At 34.7% G+C, this 20115-nt stretch overlaps 1 protein-coding gene across 1 annotated transcript in view; it reads right to left on the bottom strand.

The window, feature by feature from the left end:
- The window catches only part of LOC123539236 (presequence protease, mitochondrial-like), a 40293-nt gene extending 26217 nt beyond the window's left edge, over positions 1-14076 (bottom strand). Inside the window, exons 1-9 of the mRNA XM_053530268.1 lie at positions 13885-14076; positions 10666-10789; positions 8039-8145; positions 7632-7783; positions 6728-6842; positions 6154-6250; positions 5517-5677; positions 1532-1658; positions 1040-1128 (exon numbers count right to left, since the gene is read on the bottom strand). Of these exons, the coding sequence (XP_053386243.1) occupies positions 1040-1128; positions 1532-1658; positions 5517-5677; positions 6154-6250; positions 6728-6842; positions 7632-7783; positions 8039-8145; positions 10666-10789; positions 13885-13928 (1016 nt within the window). The 5' untranslated portion in view covers positions 13929-14076. The remainder of the gene's footprint in view (positions 1-1039; positions 1129-1531; positions 1659-5516; positions 5678-6153; positions 6251-6727; positions 6843-7631; positions 7784-8038; positions 8146-10665; positions 10790-13884) is intronic.
- Positions 14077-20115: the final 6039 nt, after the last annotated feature.

The raw sequence follows: 20115 nt of genomic DNA, 5'->3' as shown, positions 1-20115 counted from the left end.
GCATACTCACATAAAAACATGAAAAAAGACAAGGAAATTAACTACATACATCGTCTTTCTGTCAGCCATGTTGGCACTGAGTTAGGGTCGCTGAACAGAGTTAGGATTATCCGGGTACATGGCATGTAGAAGGAAGACCCAAGATGACCCTCTGTGCATCATTTTAACCGGGGGGTTTGGGGGAATACCTTGGCAGAACCACCGACCTTCGGTAAGCCAGGTGGATGGCTTCCTCACATAGAGAATTTAAAGCCCCGAGTGAGGCTCGAACCCACATCGATGAGGGGGCAAGTGATTTTGAAGTTAGCTATTCCCTTAATACAGTCTTTCACCTTCAACTGTACTTGTAAATATACTCTCACTTTTTCTTTCTAAAATAAAACATATATTTCCTTAACAAATACAGAACTCTGTAATAAACTCCTATCAGATACAGAAAATATTCAATACCTGAAATACTTTCTTTAGTTTTGACGTCAGATATGATGTTAGAAATGTCATAATGATAGCGTTTCAATATTCAATACGTCAAAAAATTTACCATTTCGAAAGAGTTTTGAGTCTTATTTGCCTAATTGTAGTCAATTTTGGCTGATACAGCACTAGAAATAGGAATATGTATGTAATAAAAGGGTCCTTAATTTATCAAACGCTGTATGTTGATCAGAAATGATGTATTTGATTGTCTTTAATTTTATCAGGCCGGACCACAGTCAGCACCTGGCGAAGTCCACTCAAGCCGAATACAACACTGAAGATTAAGGTACTGTTATAGTAACCCTATCGTACTCCTGAAGCAAGTGATCTGATCAAAGTTATTAGACCTAAACATAAGTGTGCATACTTACCGCTATTTTGAAAGCTTCCGGTTATCAGCACACTTTATAGAAATTCTGTGTTGCACAAATTAATTATGATATATATTAACATATATAATAAGCTTATTTCTAACATGTGAACTGGTGATTCAATTCATTGACAACTTTACTCAATGAAAGAAGCAAAAGAGCTATACAATGCTTCTTAAGATATCACTTACTCTGACAGAAGGAAGTTTACAGCCACTGTTGTCTGTTTATCTGGATCTGGGGCCATTGTATCCGGCTGACATGTAACACTCGCCTCTTTCTGAAATATTAAATCATGAATCACATGACCTACCTACTGAGTAAAATGGATTGTTCCTATTAATCAACAAAAGAAGGACTATTAAAAACTCAACAGACTAGTCTATGTCAGCTCCACAGGTGTTTCACCTCTTAAATGACTGCGAAAATTGTTTTTGATTTATATAATGTATTACCTAAGATGATCTCCCTCAAGAAAAGTGGTTTGGTCTTTCTTTACATTAAAAATGTAAATAAGACACCTACCGGACCAGTCCATCTTGGTTCAGCAGGTACAGTAGTGTCTGCTACAATTTTACTGAAATGACTAAGGTAGTTGTCATTTATAACTATCGAAAATCATCTCCCTACTGAGTAATATGGTTTGTTCATTATTTTCACAGGAATGTATATGAAACACTTACCGGACTAGTCCATCTTGGTTCAGCAGGTACAGCAGTATCTGCTTCAATCTTACTAAATTGACTGAGGTAGTTTTCATTGATATACTGTAGATGGTCCTCAAGTGGGAAATTCCCATAAGTGAAAAACCTGCAATTAAAACTAGAGCTATCACTAAAGGTGATGAATGTACCCCCCGCATGCACTGACACAGTACATTGCAATTTGACGCACACAAGATTGCATAATTATGTGGACTGTATGTATATAGACTGTATGTATACAGTATAGAAACAAAAAACAAAGTCCCATAACTATGCAGAATATTTATCTAAAAGAATGTAACATGCACCATGCACAACTAGGGCTGGTACTGATCACTTGTGTGAAGTTTCATTAAATTGTGTGCAAGGGTTTGGTAGATTAGGCACGCACAAGATTGCATATGCAGACTGTATGTACATAGTATGTTAACAAGAAACAAAGTCCCATAACTCTGCAAATTTTTTTTCTGAAAGAACCTAACATGCCCCATGCACAACTACTGTTGGTACTGATCACTTGTGTGAAGTTTCATTAAATTGTGTCAAGGGGATGAGGAGAGATGGTGCGCATAAAATTGTGTCTATGTATATAGTATAGTAACAAAAAAACAAAGTCCCATAACTCTGCAAATTTTTTTTCTGAAAGAACCTAACATGCCCCATGCACAACTACTGTTGGTACTGATCACTTGTGTGAAGTTTCATTAAATTGTGTCAAGGGGATGAGGAGAGATGGTGCGCATAAAATTGTGTCTATGTATATAGTATAGTAACAAAAAAACAAAGTCCCATAACTCTGCAAATTTTTTTTCTGAAAGAACCTAACATGCCCCATGCACAACTACTGTTGGTACTGATCACTTGTGTGAAGTTTCATTAAATTGTGTCAAGGGGATGAGGAGAGATGGTGCGCACAAAATTGTGTCTATGTATATAGTATAGTAACAAAAAAACAAAGTCTCATAACTCTGCAAATTTTTTTTCTAAAAGAACCTAACATGCCCCATGCACAACTACTGTTGGTACTGATCACTTGTGTGAAGTTTCATTAAATTGTGTCAAGGGGATGAGGAGAGATGGTGCGCACAAAATTGTGTCTATGTATATAGTATAGTAACAAAAAAAACAAAGTCCCATAACTCTGCAAATTTTTTTTCTAAAAGAACCTAACATGCCCCATGCACAACTAATGTTGGTACTGATCACTTGTGTGAAGTTTCATTAAATTGTGTCAAGGGTATGAGGAGAGATGGTGCGCACAAGATTGTGTCTATGTATATAGTATAGTAACAAAAAAACAAAGTCCCATAACTCTGCAAAAAAAATTTCTAAAAGAACCTAACATGCCCCATGCACAACTACTGTTGGTACTGATCACTTGTGTGAAGTTTCATTAAATTCTGTCAAGGGGATAAGGAGAGATGGTGCGCACAAAATTGTGTCTATGTATATAGTATAGTAACAAAAAAACAAAGTCCCATAACTCTGCAAATTTTTTTTCTAAAAGAACCTAACATGCCCCATGCACAACTACTGTTGGTACTGATCACTTGTGTGAAGTTTCATTAAATTCTGTCAAGGGGATAAGGAGAGATGGTGCGCACAAGATTGCGTCGGCGGACAGACAGACAGACAGACAGACAACCTGAAACCAGTATACCCCCCCTTACAACTTTGTTGTCGGTGGGTACAATGAAAGCATCTTTTCTGTGAAATCATTATGATCAACATCCACAGTGGACTCATTTTTTTCCAGATTTTATGGTTGTGGTAATCCTCAAAAATAAATCCTAATAAACACTTAAATTTTTGTTCATATTGTCTGCATCAAAATAGCCATTTTGATCCAAACCATTAAATTCCAATAAATTAAATGATTTTACAGTATCTATTAAAAGCGAGAAAACTAGCAGTTTCAAATAATGGTAAAACTGAACACACAGATTTTCAATTTAAAATAAAGGCTTGCTTTTATAACTTATGTATTTACAAAATATTCTACCATATACTGCTGAACCTCAGTACTTCAAATTCCAAGGGATGGAGCATTTTAACTTTCGGGCCAAAAATTAAACTTCAAATACTATTTTGTGCACATGTTTTTGGGGACTTGAAAGTGTCTTCAAAATACTGAGAAATCATTAATATTCGTGGGGGATTAATTTTTGTGGATTTCGTGGTTGAGTCAATCCACAAAATTTAATCCCAAGTAAAATTCCCATTCATTTTATATTCGAAAGTTGAAATCCCCAAATTCATATCCCCACGAAATTGCTGTTTTGACCAAAACCACGAAATTTCATGTCCACAAATAAAATGATTTTACAGTAGCCAGAATTTTAAGATAAGCAAGTTCGAGATATCAAGTTTTAACTGCATGTATCTCATATCAGAAGATTAAGCTCATTTCTTAAGGTAGTGGATTCATAATGACGACCTGTGTTTTCTTTTCAATTATGTATTCTCCATGTACTATTTTAGCATTCTTCCGTTGTTATGAAAAAAGCAATTTTCTGTTATGATAAAAGATGTTGAAATAGTATTCCACAACAAGAAATCATAATAGAAATTGCTGCTCACTGTGATGTATATGTAAAAGGCATTTTCTGTTTTACAGGGAAAGATGATAAAATAGTATATGGCAATATTTACACAGAAACTGTCGTCTACTATTGTAACCTTAGGAGCTTAGGTGCAATTTCTGTTAAGTTTAGCATGCATAAAACAGTACCATCCATCCATGCCATGGGCATAGAAGAAAGGAAGGCGGGGTGGCGGTGCCCAAATTTGACCAAAAAAGTGATTTTTCTACAAAGTAACTGTAGATAAAGGGGGGAAAGGTCAATTTGAGAGAGCATTTAGGTGCAATGATAAGGAATCAATGTGATGTTAGTTTAATAACTAAAGGTGAAAAGGACTTTTTTTGTGTGTGTCTTTTTAAGTTTTCAGTTCTAAGTTGGATTAGCTCCCCCACCCACCCTAATTTCTGAGATAACTCCTACACCAATGCATGCATGCAATTAAGTTACTTTCTTAAACAAAACCAAAGAACATTACCTGAAAGTGAGGTGACTTAAACCAGCTGATCACAGTGGCCCCTTTATACTGACATCCTAAGTACATGTATTTGTAGGACGTCTTTTTTTTTTTAAATTTCAGTCTATAACACTAGAAATCTGTATAGTTTTTATTACGTATATAATAAAAGGGTCATTAAAACACTGATCTGCAATGATGCATCCAGCTTTCATGGAATTTGCCAGACCAGATCACACCAGATCACATTTGGCGCAATCGACACATGGCATCCAGGCCTGGCAAAATCATCTCAAGCCCAATCCAACATTGTGGATCAAGGTATGTGATAATTACCCTATTATATTTAATGAGCAATCAAGGAAAGATCTTGTTATAGAAACTGTGGATCAAACAGAAGTTACTGGAAGATGATTATGTATCATAATATAAATCACATTGGTGCAGTTCGAAAATTTTGAAACACACTTTTTAGGTCTAGGACAAAGCACTCTCAGCATTTAAATAGGAATCAGTATCCCGCCTAATGTCAGTGCTGGGTGATTTACTTTTACCAGCAATATCAACCTGGACTGGATGTTCGGGAGGTTAATATTACACCTGCTGTGGGCTCGGCTGGAAAAAAGATGTTCCAACCATTTCAGATGGGAACTTTCATCAGCTACCCAAATTAAACAAGAAACTTTTACCCTTACCCAACTAGCAGGCCAGGCTCATATAATTACACTGGTCTAGCTTTGCACTTGAATCAAAGTAAATTTACAAACACAAACCTTGCATTGCTAGGATGGTAGTGTGTTTTACCTTGCATTGCTAGGATGGTAGTGTGTTTTACCTTGCATTGCTAGGATGGTAGTGTGTTTTACCTTGCATTGCTAGGACGGTAGTGTGTTTTACCTTGCATTGCTAGGACAGTAGTGTGTTTTACCTTGCATTGCTAGGATGGTAGTGTGTTTTGTGGAAGTTTTTCAGATGTTCCCATGTTAAATCTGGAATGTACTCTGGATCACCACCCGAGACAACGCCGTAAGTGTGGTTGGGTAGTAACTTGTTCTGTACCGCCTCCGCAAATATATTCTGTTGATTAGACTGTAACAGAGAGATATGTTTTGTTTTCATATATGAGTATATATTCTTTTCCTGGATTGCAACAGAGAAATGTTTTTTGTTACAAAAACCACAAATATATTCAGTCTGTTAATTAGACTGGAACAGAAAAACTTATTTCGTTACAACACATACGGATATATTCCGTTTACAAGACCAGAACAGAGAAACATAATTATTTTATTACAAAATCCATAAACATATTCTACTGACTGGGCTGTAACAGAAAAACATTTTCTCTGCCACCCATTACACTTATATCCTTTACATCCGGATTTCCAACAGGAAGATTTCCTTTACAAGTAAGCCAAGCAACTTAAATTCATTTAAGCAACTTCAAAATACACTGCAGTCAAAGTAGTACAAGAAAGATACATTTGAAAAGTCTTATTCCAATTTTTATGTCATACATCAACAGCTTTATGCCTGAAGGAAAAACACAAAGTATCAATACTTACAAAAACACCTTTCATCTCATTATAAACCACTCCCTTGAAGTTGATCGGCGAGTTATCATCCTGTAAGTTTTCATGTTCTAGTCTCCAGCCTTCTTGGCTAAAACATACATTGTATAAATATAATATTGTTTAAGATTTGTTCTGTTTGTTTTGTGTTTAACACCATTTTTGATCTGGAATTTTCAAAATATTTTAGAAACAAAAATTCATACTCTAATTGTTCATAATATGACCAAATTTCAATTTGAAAGAAAGATTATTTTTAAGCCAAATCTGGAGGTCATTGCCTTTAAGCTAAATCTAGCTTTATTTGTTTTGGGTTTAATGCCGGTTTCTCCTCAGCGGGCAGTTAACCTAACCTAACCAGAGTTCCTGGATTCTGTACCAGAACAAACCTGTTCTCCGCATGTAACTGCCAACTTCCACACATAAATCAGCATTGGAAGACGAACAATTTCTAGTATTTGGTCAGAAAAAAATGTCACTAAAAAAACTGACTCTTACACCAGCATTTAAAACGATAAAAAAAGAAAATTCCATTCCTAAAAGGTATACGAAAAGTTGAACTAGTCACCTGAAATCAAGCTCACGTAACTGTGGGTAGAATACGGCATCAAGGTATATAGACAGAAGATTGTTGTAATCTTGTCTGTTCTGTGTAGAAAATGGGTACATAGTCCAATCACTTGCTACAGGGGGAAAATGAAAATAAGCAGAATTCGGTATAGTGAAAATGAGTAGATATAGGATGTGATTTGTATGAATAAAGAATAAATGAGCCTTGCCATGAGAAAAACAACATAGTGCGTTTGCGACCAGCATGGATCCAGTCTGGTCAGGATCCATGCTGGTTGCAAACGCACTATGTTGGTTTTCTCATGGCAAGGCTCAAATTGTCAATACATTTCAAGGGTATAGTCATACATAAAAACTGACTAATTACACCAAGGCATATTCCATTCACTTTCTGGTGCTTTTCGAAGATGGAACAAAACAGAACACTGCCTTATAACTTCTAGTCCAATTTCCCATTCTAAGCATACATGTACACAGTAGAAAAGGAACCAATACATGATTTGTTTATGCTATTATTCATCATGTAAAACTTTGTCTGCACAAAGTCTTACTTAAGCAGTTAAGCTAAGTCTGCATGTTCCAAACATTTTTGAAGGCTGTTCTGATAACCTTTACCCTGCTAAATTTCTAAAATGGACTGGTCCATCATTCAATTTGGGCAATACTATTTATTATCAGAAGGGGTGTTTACTGAAAATTTACTGAGCGAATAGCGAACAGTGTAGATCCATGCAGGCTGTTCTTGGTCTGCACTGGTCACAAAGGCAGGATCACTTGCCGGCAGCAGGCTAAAGGTTAATTACGTTTTATGTTGAATGTTTGAAATTCTCAATGGAATTCACAACAAAAATGATTAAACTTGACTTGTTGCATTAATTACTATTTTTAGACAGACTGTTTACCTGTCAAAGCATTCATGAATGTTGCTAAAGATCTGTTTAACATTTTGAAGAAAGGGTCCCTGACAGGGAATTTCTTAGATCCACAGAGTACAGTGTGTTCTAAAATATGCGGAACACCCGTACTGTCCATAGGTGTTGTCCTAAATGCCACACTGTAATTGAAAAAAACCAACAACATTAAAACAGCAGCCAGGTGCATGCTTCTTGCATGAAAAAGTACTACCATGTCAATAAATTATTAGACAAAACTTGTTTTCACATTTCATACACATATCTTTTCATTCTTTGTTTTCTTGGTAAGTATATTTTATACATAATTATCATTATGTTATTTACATGCATATGTAATTTCAAAGAGATCTCACAAAGTCAGGACTTCTAAGTATCAAGGAAAAACCTGAATTTACCTGAATACATTGTTGTTATCCTCCCTCGCCACATGAAGGTGTTTCGCTCCAGTCCGGTCATGGTTTAGCGATACTGTAGTTAGAAATAACTCGGGAACATCCTCAACCTACAAGTAATGATTGATTAATCAAAGTACAAGGTAATGATTGATTAATCAATTGTACACAGTAATGATTGATTAATCAAATGTAAACAATGATGGTTAAAGATATCCAATGCAAATCTTTCACTAAAAGAGTTCAATTTTAGATACTAACTTTTAAAAGCAGAAAGTCCTCATTAAACAAAACTGACACAATAATAACATGAAGTAACTATATTAATTTTGTACAGCTACATTCAAAATTAAATGTTATGTTATAACAGTCATTCATTTAAAAAGAAACTTTTAATGTTTTAGTGATAATACACATTTACACATTGTGCTTTGATATACATGTATTGTGTACTGTTTTAAATTGTAAATACTGGTACACACAAACATGTAAATTTTGTTTACAAAGATACAATGAAGTAATAGATTTCAAATATGGATTTGCTTGTTTGTTTTTTTTATCGTTTTAATACCTTTTTTCAAAAGTATTTCATTTATGTAAAGGAGGGCAATAACCTAACCGGGTTCCTGGATTCTGTACCAGTACAAACCTATTTTCGGCAAGTATAGCTGCCAACTTCCCCGCATGAATCAGAGGAGTAGTAATGATTTCAGACACAATGTCTTTTACTAAATTGTCACAGAGAACATACGCCTTGCCCGAGGATGAAAATCATGACCCTGCAATCTGTAGTTCTGTGTTCTCTTTACTAAGCTAGCAGGCAGGCATAATATGAGCTTGGGTCTTATATATCTTTAACCCTTAACCCAGTATACAGACTGTGAAATCACTAATATTCGTGGGGGACTAATTTTTGTGGATTTCATGGTTGAGTCAATCTGCAAAATTTAATCCCAACAACCAAGTAAAATTCCCATTCATTTTATGTTCAAATGTTAAAATCCATGAATTCATATCACCACAAAATTGCCATTTTGACCAAAACCAAGAAATTTCATGGCCACGAAATTGAATGATTTTAAAGTATAGCGTTATCAGCCTTATCAGCTCCATACAGCTATATCATTATTGATTACTGATAACACAAAAATCAATATCTGTACACCATCCCAATACAGGTTATTGGGGAAAAAATCAATATTTATACCTGTCCAGTGTTACTTAAGTCAATATTTCTATAGGAAGACCGCTATAAATCTTTTAGTGACCGATGGAAAATTTTTCCACAATTATATTTTCTTTTAAGTGGTATATTTTTCATGGCTCTGTGTCAACTGTCAAGCATTTTCATAGTTATGAGTTTACAAACTTAAAACTTTACATTTATGCTACACATTTTGCTGTTTTCAGCATGTAACTCTCAGGGTATTCACACACAAACTAAATGCTATTAAAATTTTCAGCAAAGATCTCAGAATTGACGGGTGTATCCAATAAAATACATATTTCATTGGGTAAAATCTTGACCAATCAATTATAATAATTAATTGAATTAAAATCTGTGTACATTCATCAATCACCAAATTTCATTAATTATGTAATAATGTTTTGACTACAAACTTGATTAAAGGAAGGTGAATAGCTTATGAAAACACTTCTCATTTATATTTGTTGATAATTTATTGTTCAAAGGGCACCAACAATCTCTATGGACCCCTTTAATTGCTTTGTTGTGACAGCTGCTCAATATATAAGCTCCTCTCACACACGGATAAATAGCCAAAATTCCATCATATACACGTGTGACCTGTGGAGTTCACGATTTTCGTTGGTTGTTATATAAATTTTACTGCGATATAATCCCATACAAAATTAACCAACAGAAAATCTCCAGATTGTTTCTACTGAATGAAACAATAAATATTTTCTCCAGCCAGTCCAGTATGTTCCCTGTTTTCATTACTGAACACAGTATCATTGTGAAAGCTCACATAATATCTACGACACAGGTTAATTTGTCATACCTAATAAACTTTACGACTTCAGTAAAACCAAACTTATTTGCCCTGTATTGACCTTATGTAAGATGGGTAGCTGATACAAGCATCACCTGGAATGGATGCAACACCTTATTTTCTGCCGAGTCCACGGCAGATGTTGTATTTACCTAAAAAGTACTCAAACTAGACAGATAATAAAGGAAACAGTACTAAATTAAGCAATCACTCATCTCACACTGAACTCATTTTAGGGTACCAGATGTATACCATGAATCAAACCCAGGTCACAATTTCATTTACCTGTTGACGCCATGTGTGACAACACTGATGTTTATGTTAACCTATACAGAAATATCGTAAAACACTTAGTATTTAAAGCGCAAGAACAACATTTTTGCTAATATTCATTAGTTTCATCCCTTGAACAATGTTGAAAATTACAAAATATTTAATCTTAGTTTTTTCTCAACAATATCATGCCTGTTATTGTGTTTAAATGTGAACAAAATAATAAATGACTTGAAATGTACAGAGCTCTGCATTTCACTACTACCAAAGAAAAAAAAAGAAAAATACTGACTGGCCTAAATTGAACTGTATGACTGAGCTTTATTAGAAACTCTAATTTACCTTCTCTACAGTGTATCCATGTAGTTTTGTCCCAGGCTGCAGGGCTCTTGCTACCTCAAGGACAGACTTTGTCTTCACATTTCCCTTTGCCAGTGATTTTAACTGCCCGCTAGAATGATACAACCTGAAATTTTAAAATCTTAATTCTAAAATGAAGATGTACATTTTGAATAAAAACAATAAAAGAGAGCAGACACATATATTTAACAGAGCCCTGCTCCCCTAAATAAAACTATAAACATTTTCACTGCTCACTGTAAAGCACCCTTTCACAGGGCTGCTATCTTAAATAACAAGCAGTCTTTAAGAAAATCAAGTAAACTTCTGAAACGGAAGAATTGTCTGTATTTAAATGATCTTACATGTTACTGTCTTTCTATCAAGAGCAGATACAGTGGTCTAGTGGTAACACTGTCTGACTACAAAACCAGGTTGTGAGTTTGAGCCCCCACTCCTCCAGTAAAAATTACTAAAATTTGGATAAGGGTCCTGTGTATGGGTGCTTTACACCTGACATGCTAAAGAACCAGGGAAGCTTCTGGAATCGGAGCATCATCTGTGTATTGCACTATCCTCCAAGTAATGTTACCAACAGTCTTCTGGAGCAGTTGCCTATGTCATTTACCAGTGGTGACTATAAATAAAGTTATAAACAAACAAACGTTCAGGACTCTCGCGAGTGGGCGAATTGAGTGAAATAGGCGCTTTGGAACTTCAAACTTCGCTCAAAACTAACCTCTAAGCGAAATGCAAGTCGCCCGATTTTCTTTGATATCCGCATTCGCTAATTAACGCCACCCAGACTGTTGACAATTTGCACGGTGTCAAAATGAGTGTTGAATACACAGAGACACACGCCGAAAGCATAATTTAAGCTCTGCCTACTTCAGGTACTTGCAAGATTTTCCCGAGAAGTGTGAAAGCGAATCAAATTATCGGGTCAGAGACCGCAAATTCAAAAAAAGTACAGGGAACTTACTGGGAATGAGGTAAGTGTATACCTGGGAATAAGGTAACGTCTGTGCGTTCTGATTGGTCAGTCATGTAAACAAACCCAGGAAGTGATTATTTTTTCAAAATTAATATTTTTTCACTGCATTTACAGTATTTTATTATACATTTTGACAAACTTTGCTACATTTTATGTGTATTGAAAAAAAAGTTTTATCAAACGAATTTCTCCCGCCATGTCAATGATGTAAACAGGGGGTCATCACATTCACACGAAAATTACTTAAATAAAGTATCACTATTCATATGTTTTTCATCCGATATTTTGGTAGAACTAAGATTGTTCTTGAAAAACTTGTAATTAGATATACCTGTTGCGATGTATGGAAGGCCGTACACACCATAATGTTACAATGTAAGTCTATGGGAAAACAATTGGTGGTCTCTAACCATCCGATACACCAGGGTCGGTTGTGTTTAGCCAGTTAGCGCCACGGTTACATCTTTGACACTGCGTTTAATTGTCAACATGTTTGAGTGCAAAAAAAAAAAAATTTTTATGAAGAAATTGCTGATTAACCATGTATGTTGTATTACCTACATTAAATTGATTTCCATCGATGAACTGATTTGAATACGTATTTCTAGTTTACACAGTTTACTTTCAGTTTTATACGAGCCAGATATTATTCACCGAGGTGGTGACTCGGTGTTAATTATAAATACTTCATACAGATATCATCAAAAATCGGCGGGTCAGATTAACAGCATTGGCTTGAATTTTGAAAACGACTTTTTTTTCAGAATTTTGTAATAAAACAATAACCACTGTATGGGAAATGACCTAACTAAGCAAATGAATGGTCACTTTTTACTTTTTACTTACTATAAAGTATATTATATGATAAATTAGTTGATTGTTTTTAGGATTTATTTGAATGTAAAGTAACATACATAATGATTAATCATGATATTTTTTATAATTGTAGGATGGCACCGCAGACTGAATTACATTACCAATGGACCACCTCCCTTCTACATTCTAGTTGAAAAACTACATGAAGAATCACAGCGCCTATGTCTGCAGATGAAGCTAGTGTCAGAAAGTAAGCTGAAAAAAGCTCAGAGGAAACAAGTGAGGTCTATGCAGACAAAGATTTTTAATATGTGGGAGCAATATGAATCAGACTCCTTGACAACATCTAAACTCTTAAAGAAACTTTCACGTGTTTATGCACCAGTGTTTGAATAGTTCAGATGATTAGACATTTCATGGATCAGTGTTTGAATAGTTCAGATGATTAGACATTTCATTTTGACCTGCACCCTTATTTACCATCGCTTTCTTGTAACATCTGTAGAGCTTTTGAGCGACTCTATTATAAGTACTGTTAAAACCAATTATACTTTACCTCAAGCAAATTACTGGTACCCATTTACAGCAGGGCCGACTGAGGCAATCATGATAAAAGTATCTTGCCAAAGGACACACTGGTAGGTATTTCAGTCACTTTTTAAGATAAAGACTTTTCATTTCAAAAATGATGCAGATGTATTCATTAACATTATATCTTTCATAATAATACAGTATTTTACCATATAAGATGTTTTACAAAAAACTAGAGCACTTTCAACTCTCGCCTCCTATATTTTTTAGGTCACTATTTTTCATAAAAAATGATGCAACTAATTAATTTCAGCGACAAATACTTCGATTTTTGTATTTTTCCTCTAATAATGGTTTAGGTATAGAGCATGTCATGGTTTATCATTCCAAGAGTTATCAGTTTCTCAGAAATTTTCATAAAGAGTAATAGACGAAGAAGGAATTATTGGAAGTGGCCATATTTTTCTAATTTTTAACTTATTTTGGATAAAAAGAATTTCTGCAAAGTTACATCACCAAATACAGAATATTATTAAGATTAATAAGCAAAGTGTTTTGGATGAATTTATTGATTCCTGACTAAGCTAAAGACACTTTCAACTTTAAAAACCATTGTTGACAATAGGGGTCAAGGTCATTGAAATACTTAACACTGGCGTATGAATGGAGACAAGGATTTCACCTCCATAGGAAAAGTGTCTTAGCCCTCACAACTAATGTGTCCACATACAATCGAAACTACAACTCAACAGTTAGGTACATACAGCCAACAAACACATGAAATTATTCACCAAAATCATGTCATTACGGTATCCGAATTACATTACATCCGGACACCGTGCCCCTTTCATTTATGAAATACCCAAGTTCAAGGTTATTACCTTGAAGCAAAAGGTCTGTTGCGCAGAAAAACTGACTTATACATTGCTGGAAATGATTTCTTAGTGTACTGAGTTATAGTTCAAAACGGTCACTTTATAATTTTATTTGATATACGTAAATATTTATTGAACTTGACATTCATCACATGGAGGCTGCCATCTTGAAGGTATTGTCTAAACCGGAGATAAATCGTTGTGGGCTTGTATAGTTGCAGAATCGTGCCAAGACCTCGACAGTTCTCATATTCTTAGCTGGTGAAATTACATGTAGTCCATTATTTGATATTCCCGCTAACTCATTTCCTATAATAACGACCATAACCACCACCACAACCATCATCACCATCACCATCAACGCCAAGCATTATCCATCATTACATCGGCATAAAAATTCAAGGTGTATATGTGTCTAAAACTGAAACGAAAAACGACACAATCGTGAATAGCTAGAAAATGGTTATAAAAGACATATTATCATCCAAATCAGATTTTGGAAGAACTAATCAGCAACTCCTCCATAGACGTACAAATTACATAACATTTAAGGATAAAACAAAGGCAATAAACATTTAAGAACAAACACAAGAAGAAATTTAGGCGCAAGAAACACGCTTATCTGGGATATGGCGTGTAATGTGTTGAAATAATATGAAATTAGGCGCTGCCTATCTGACGGGAAAACCTAGTGATATTGATACGATTCTTTCTTTTTTTCTGCATTAAATTGTTCTTTCTGATATTTTCTGTTTGGCTTTCAGTTTTGACAGTAAGCCTGATGGTTTTGCTATTGTTATAAAAATAAGAAGGGGAAATGTTTTAAAAAGTTTTGTTTAAATGAACATAGATCTAATCATTTCTTCAAATGTATCCAGACTAGACAGACAATGGAAAATAGTGTTCATGAGTTAAAGATAATAGATCTAGTGATATTTGAGTGCACAGAATCTAGTCCCAAAATGCACCATTAGTTGTACTGATGATAAAATAGAGAAAAGTGGAAACTTCACATGTCGCTCAACACGACAAAAACGAAACTGTTGCATAAACCCGGACAGATAACGGCGGATTTTTTACCTGTCACTTTTTTATTTCTGCAAATTGTTATCATTTATTGGTATCAAAATAATGCCTTTGCTGAAAACTTTACATAATTCAAATTTATATCTAGTAAGCAAATTTTAACTCACACGAAGTGAGCGCCGGAAAAGAGTATGTAGAATGGGGGCTGTACGAACATTGATAAATTCGAACACTTTGTCATTTACAAAATTTTCCTCATGATAGTATTATATATGATGCAATAGTCATCAAAAGTGACCCAATATCAGGCCTTTATGTGTTGTCAGTGAGCATGCGTAAAACACACTCTTCCTCAGTAGTTTTGGATAAATATTTTATTATATACAGATGCAAGTCATTTATTTATACATAATATTACCAATTTTGTTTCTGTTTACAACGATCATGCCTTTGCTATCAATTTGTTTCTCTATTACAAATTTCTGAATCCGGAAATGCACATATTCTTTTCAGTTCATTTGTTACAAACAAATAGTTTCTAAAAACGATAAAACAATCCAAAAAATAAAACACAACAATTTACACATTATGCCTGCGTAACATCACATTCAATATCATCTTGTACTGATATTCTTTTGTAGTATAGATACCGGAACTTACATAATCCTGCTATCCTAAACACGGACTATTTTAATTCTTTTAAATGCCATTATTGTCAAATGACACTCTTTTAGGACAAATTGTGTTCCACTAATACAGTTATGGTAAAACTCGTGTATGTGAGAATGACAAACAACCATTTACTTGTGAAATTCTTATTTCAAATTCATTGTAAAAAGTTCTTGACCAGAATTTTATATATAACACAAACACTCTGAGTCGAAATTCAATTTAATTTACCTAACTGCTAACAGTCTGGGACCTTTTTTTTGAATATGATTAAGGTTAATTTCTTAGCTTGATAGTGATCGTAGTGAGCCTCTCAAGTTTATAGCCTACATTTTTTTTCCAAGTGTAATTTTACTAAAACTCTAGTCATTGAATTGACTTTTAGAAAGTAGTTGCAATGTATGTGAAAGTTTGTGGAAGGGAGGGGAGATAAGCAATATCGATATATGCTTTTCCATGCCTTCGAATATTTTGTTCAAAATTTACAGACAGAACCTTGGTTAACTATACTTATTATTGATTTGTGTTCCAGTAATTGAAAAAAGTGTGATAAATATAAAGAAAAAAAAATTAAATTGGGCCTCAGCTAAAAAAAAAAAAAAAAAAATTCAAGCTCCTTACGAGATTCGAACTCGGACCTCGCGCATGGAAAATATGTGCGCTAACCACTGGACCACAGTGACTTGTGACATAAATTTTGATAAAATTATGTATATAAATAAATTTTGTTAGGACAGCGTGTCTATATTCGTTTTACATTGACATTTTTGAAATTATTGGCTTTTCTACATTCAAACAAATAAATAAACAATGGTTTTGTTATTTAAACAGTGCAGTAATGTAGCTTACATCATAAATCATTATTGGAAACAAAAAGCGGGTCGCTTGAATCATCCATAAACTCGTTTCATGAAAAAACCCGAATAACACCGATTTCTATTGATACCGCGAATTTTCAACTGGATAGAATAATTTGTTTTAATAATGCGGCGCTCGATCGTTCATAAGAAATTAATTTTATCAAATGTCGTCCTGAAAATTATTTATTGCGCAAGCACGGCAGCAGGTCCGGTAGAATTATGGGAGAACAACAACAACAAAACCGGTGAAGGTATAGAACATATTCCCAAGTTGAACGGTATATAGGTTTACTTTGACATATATACACGTACACATTATCTATAGACGGAAAAACCTTCGGTTTTCCGTATTATAGCTTCTATAATTATTGTCTATCTTCATAAATTCATTCAAAGTCTTAAAATATTTATTGTAAAACAGAAATATTTTTTTCAATGTTTCATATATTTTTTCTATCTTTTGAAATATTTATTGTAAAAACTAAAAAAAATATGCAATGTGACAAAATATTTATTCAATGTTTTCAAATTATTTGTTTCATCCTACAAAAAATTATAAGATGCAACAAGAATAATTTGTGTGTAAAACGTAAATATTCATTCTATCTGCTTAAAATAATTGTTTGAAAGAATTTTGGGTAAATTGCTATTTTGCGGACATCCCTATTCTGCGATCATGCGACCAAATTTTATTACCTCATTGATAAAACAATTACATGTATTTTACGCTTATCAGTAAAAAACACTAGAGGGTATAGATCATCATCGATAACAGAAATATACCGAACAAGAGCTTCGCCTAGCGGGGCAATATACGCCCGAAAGTTTTTTTTTTAAGAGAAGGAGGTGTTGTGTTTGTACCTAGATGGGTTCTCATATTTAAATAAATAAGGCAAAATAAACTAATAAACATTTATTCATTCTTCATTCATACATATAGACGTGTGTGCATTTCTAACGCTATCAGAGAACTCCCCTCACAGAGAGCCTGCGGTTTAACCAAGCATGCTACATGTAATATGATACACTAGCGTATACAACATCACTTTCCTTCTTTTTTTTTTAAATTATGCATTCATTAAATATTTACTGATTCTAAATTAAAATAGGAAATTGAAAATAATGCAGTTTAATATAAAAGTACAAACTGAATTCAAAATTCCATCACGAAATCTATTTATTTCTAAAACAATAAACTCCTAAAGCTATTAATATAATTTCCAAAAATGTTTTTCCACTGTCACAATTCATTCACGCAGTTCAATCAAAACATTAAACTAAGTTCAAGATAGTTCATGGCATGTCGACACATGGTTGTAAAATTAATCCATTTGTAAACAATATAGCAATTTAGGGTGGTAATGAATTAATGTTCTTGTCATATCAGATTGCATATTTGTCATGTTATCAGAAATTTAAACTTTGTGGCGGTTACCACAACATTTTAGGTGCAAACAATGTTTAATTCCATGTTTCACAAATGTCAACTGTACTCATTTTCACAGACGTAATCTTTGTATTTTTCTGTTTTTTTCGACATGCGCTTTTTCTTTTCATGGGACGTATTTTCCGAAAACGGCGTTTCGTACTTTTTTAAATGAGTGACATCCCTATTATACTGCACCCCATCTCTCTCTATGGTAACCGAATTCCCGTGTTTCTGCGTAACAGCATAAGGTTTAGACGAAAAACGCGTGTCTGTTTTATCTTTCTTTTTGTTTCTTAACAAGACTAAATCACCTACAGAAATGGAATTTTCTACCGCATTCCTTTTTTGATCCGTATACTGTTTTGATTTTTCTTTTTTCTCGCAGTCTCTATCTCTTACAGATTGATCGGAAAGATCGAATTTTCCGTATTCCTGTAAGCATGGGACTTTGGTCCTAATTTTACGACCGTACAGTAATTCTGCTGGACTTACACCTGTGGTAGCATGCGGGCTACTGGGATACATCAATAAATATGTCTTAAGCTCATGTTTCCAATTACGTTTTTCAGCAATTGCTATGCGAATACGCTTCATTATGCTTGACATCTGTCTTTCTACTTGCCCATTTTGATTTGGCGTTAAGGGCGTAGAATGTGTGAGTTTAATGCCATGTTCTTTTAGAAATGACTTGAAATAGTCACTTGTAAAATAACTTGCATTATCAGTCCTTAAAAGGAAGCATGTTCCGTGTCTCGCAAACATTTTCATAAGAACTGTAGCAATATTTTCCGATGTGGTGGATTTTACGATTTCTATTTCCATAAATCGGCTGTAAAAATCTATTACCACGACTAAATGTTCACCTGTCGGAAGTGGTCCTAATAAGTCACATGCTAAATATTCCCACGGTCCACTAGGTAGTTCCGTCGGTTTTAGCGGCTCCGGAGGCGCCGGAGGGCCTTCTAATTGACACCCATGACAAGATTTACAATATTTCTCTATATCTTGATCTATCTGTGGCCACCATACGCGTGTACGAAGTGACTGTTTCATTGACACTATACCAGGATGACCACTATGTGCCGCTTCGAGTATTTTCGTTCTTAATTCTTTTGGTACCACTATTCGCGTACCTCGAAGCACTAAGAATCCGATAGCCGACAATTCGTTTTTAACAATCAAATATTCCTTAAATGGAATTTTGTACCATAAACCGTACATCAAACAATGACGAACTGAAGACATTTCAGGGTCGTATCTAGACGCTTTTTCTATTTCTCGCGTTGTTACCGCTTCAGGCGTTGCGGCACGTGCTATATTCAGAATATAGTTATCATCATCTATAAAATATGACATCCGTTTTTCTTTATCATCAGCCAATAATCTACTCAGACAATCTGAAATGTTCTCGCGGCTTGGGACATGGCGCACTGTATATCTATATCCCTGCAATCGCAAGACCCATCTTTCGATTCGCGCACTTGGTTTTGATTTTGGCGCGAAAATGTACTGAACAGCTTTACAATCAGTAACAAGTTCAAAGTCAATGCCGTGTAAATATGTGTGAAATCTCTCGACTCCAAAAATAACACCAGCACATTCTTTCTCGGTCACGGAATACCGCCTTTCAACATCAGTTAAACTGCGGCTAGCATAACAAATAACACGGTAATCATTGCCTTGACGTTGAGTGAGAACAGCTGAAAGCCCATAGGGACTTGCGTCGGTCATGACTTGTGTTTTGGCATTTATGTCGAAATAACCTAATATTTCCGCGCTTGCCAATTTCTGTTTCAATGTATCAAAGCTATTTTGCTCTTCGCGGCCCCATTTAAACCTGACATTTTTTCGTGTGAGTTTTCTCATCGGTTCTGAAATTGAAGCCAGATTTTGAATATACCTAGCATTGAAATTGACTAATCCTAAGAATGACCTAACGTCCGCGGCATTTCGTGGTGCTCTTGCGTTGAGCACATCGCGCACTTTACTTTCGGTTGGACCAACCCCGTGTTCGGACAATACGTTTCCCATGAATGTCACTTTTGACATTTCAAATTGACACTTTGATGGGTTTTATGTGAACCCTTTTTCATGTAACACTCTGAGCACATTTTCTAAACACTTTTGGTGTTCATCTTTTGTAGGCGCGTGCACTATTATAACATCCATAATGTTACGTGTACCAGGACAATTTTGTAGAACTTGTTCAAGCACTTTCTGAAACATTTCACTAGCACAGCTGACTCCCTGGAG

Source organism: Mercenaria mercenaria, chromosome 18 (genome assembly GCF_021730395.1).
Source record: "Mercenaria mercenaria strain notata chromosome 18, MADL_Memer_1, whole genome shotgun sequence".
NCBI lineage: Eukaryota > Metazoa > Mollusca > Bivalvia > Venerida > Veneridae > Mercenaria > Mercenaria mercenaria.
This window is presented reverse-complemented; position numbering and strand designations above follow the sequence as displayed.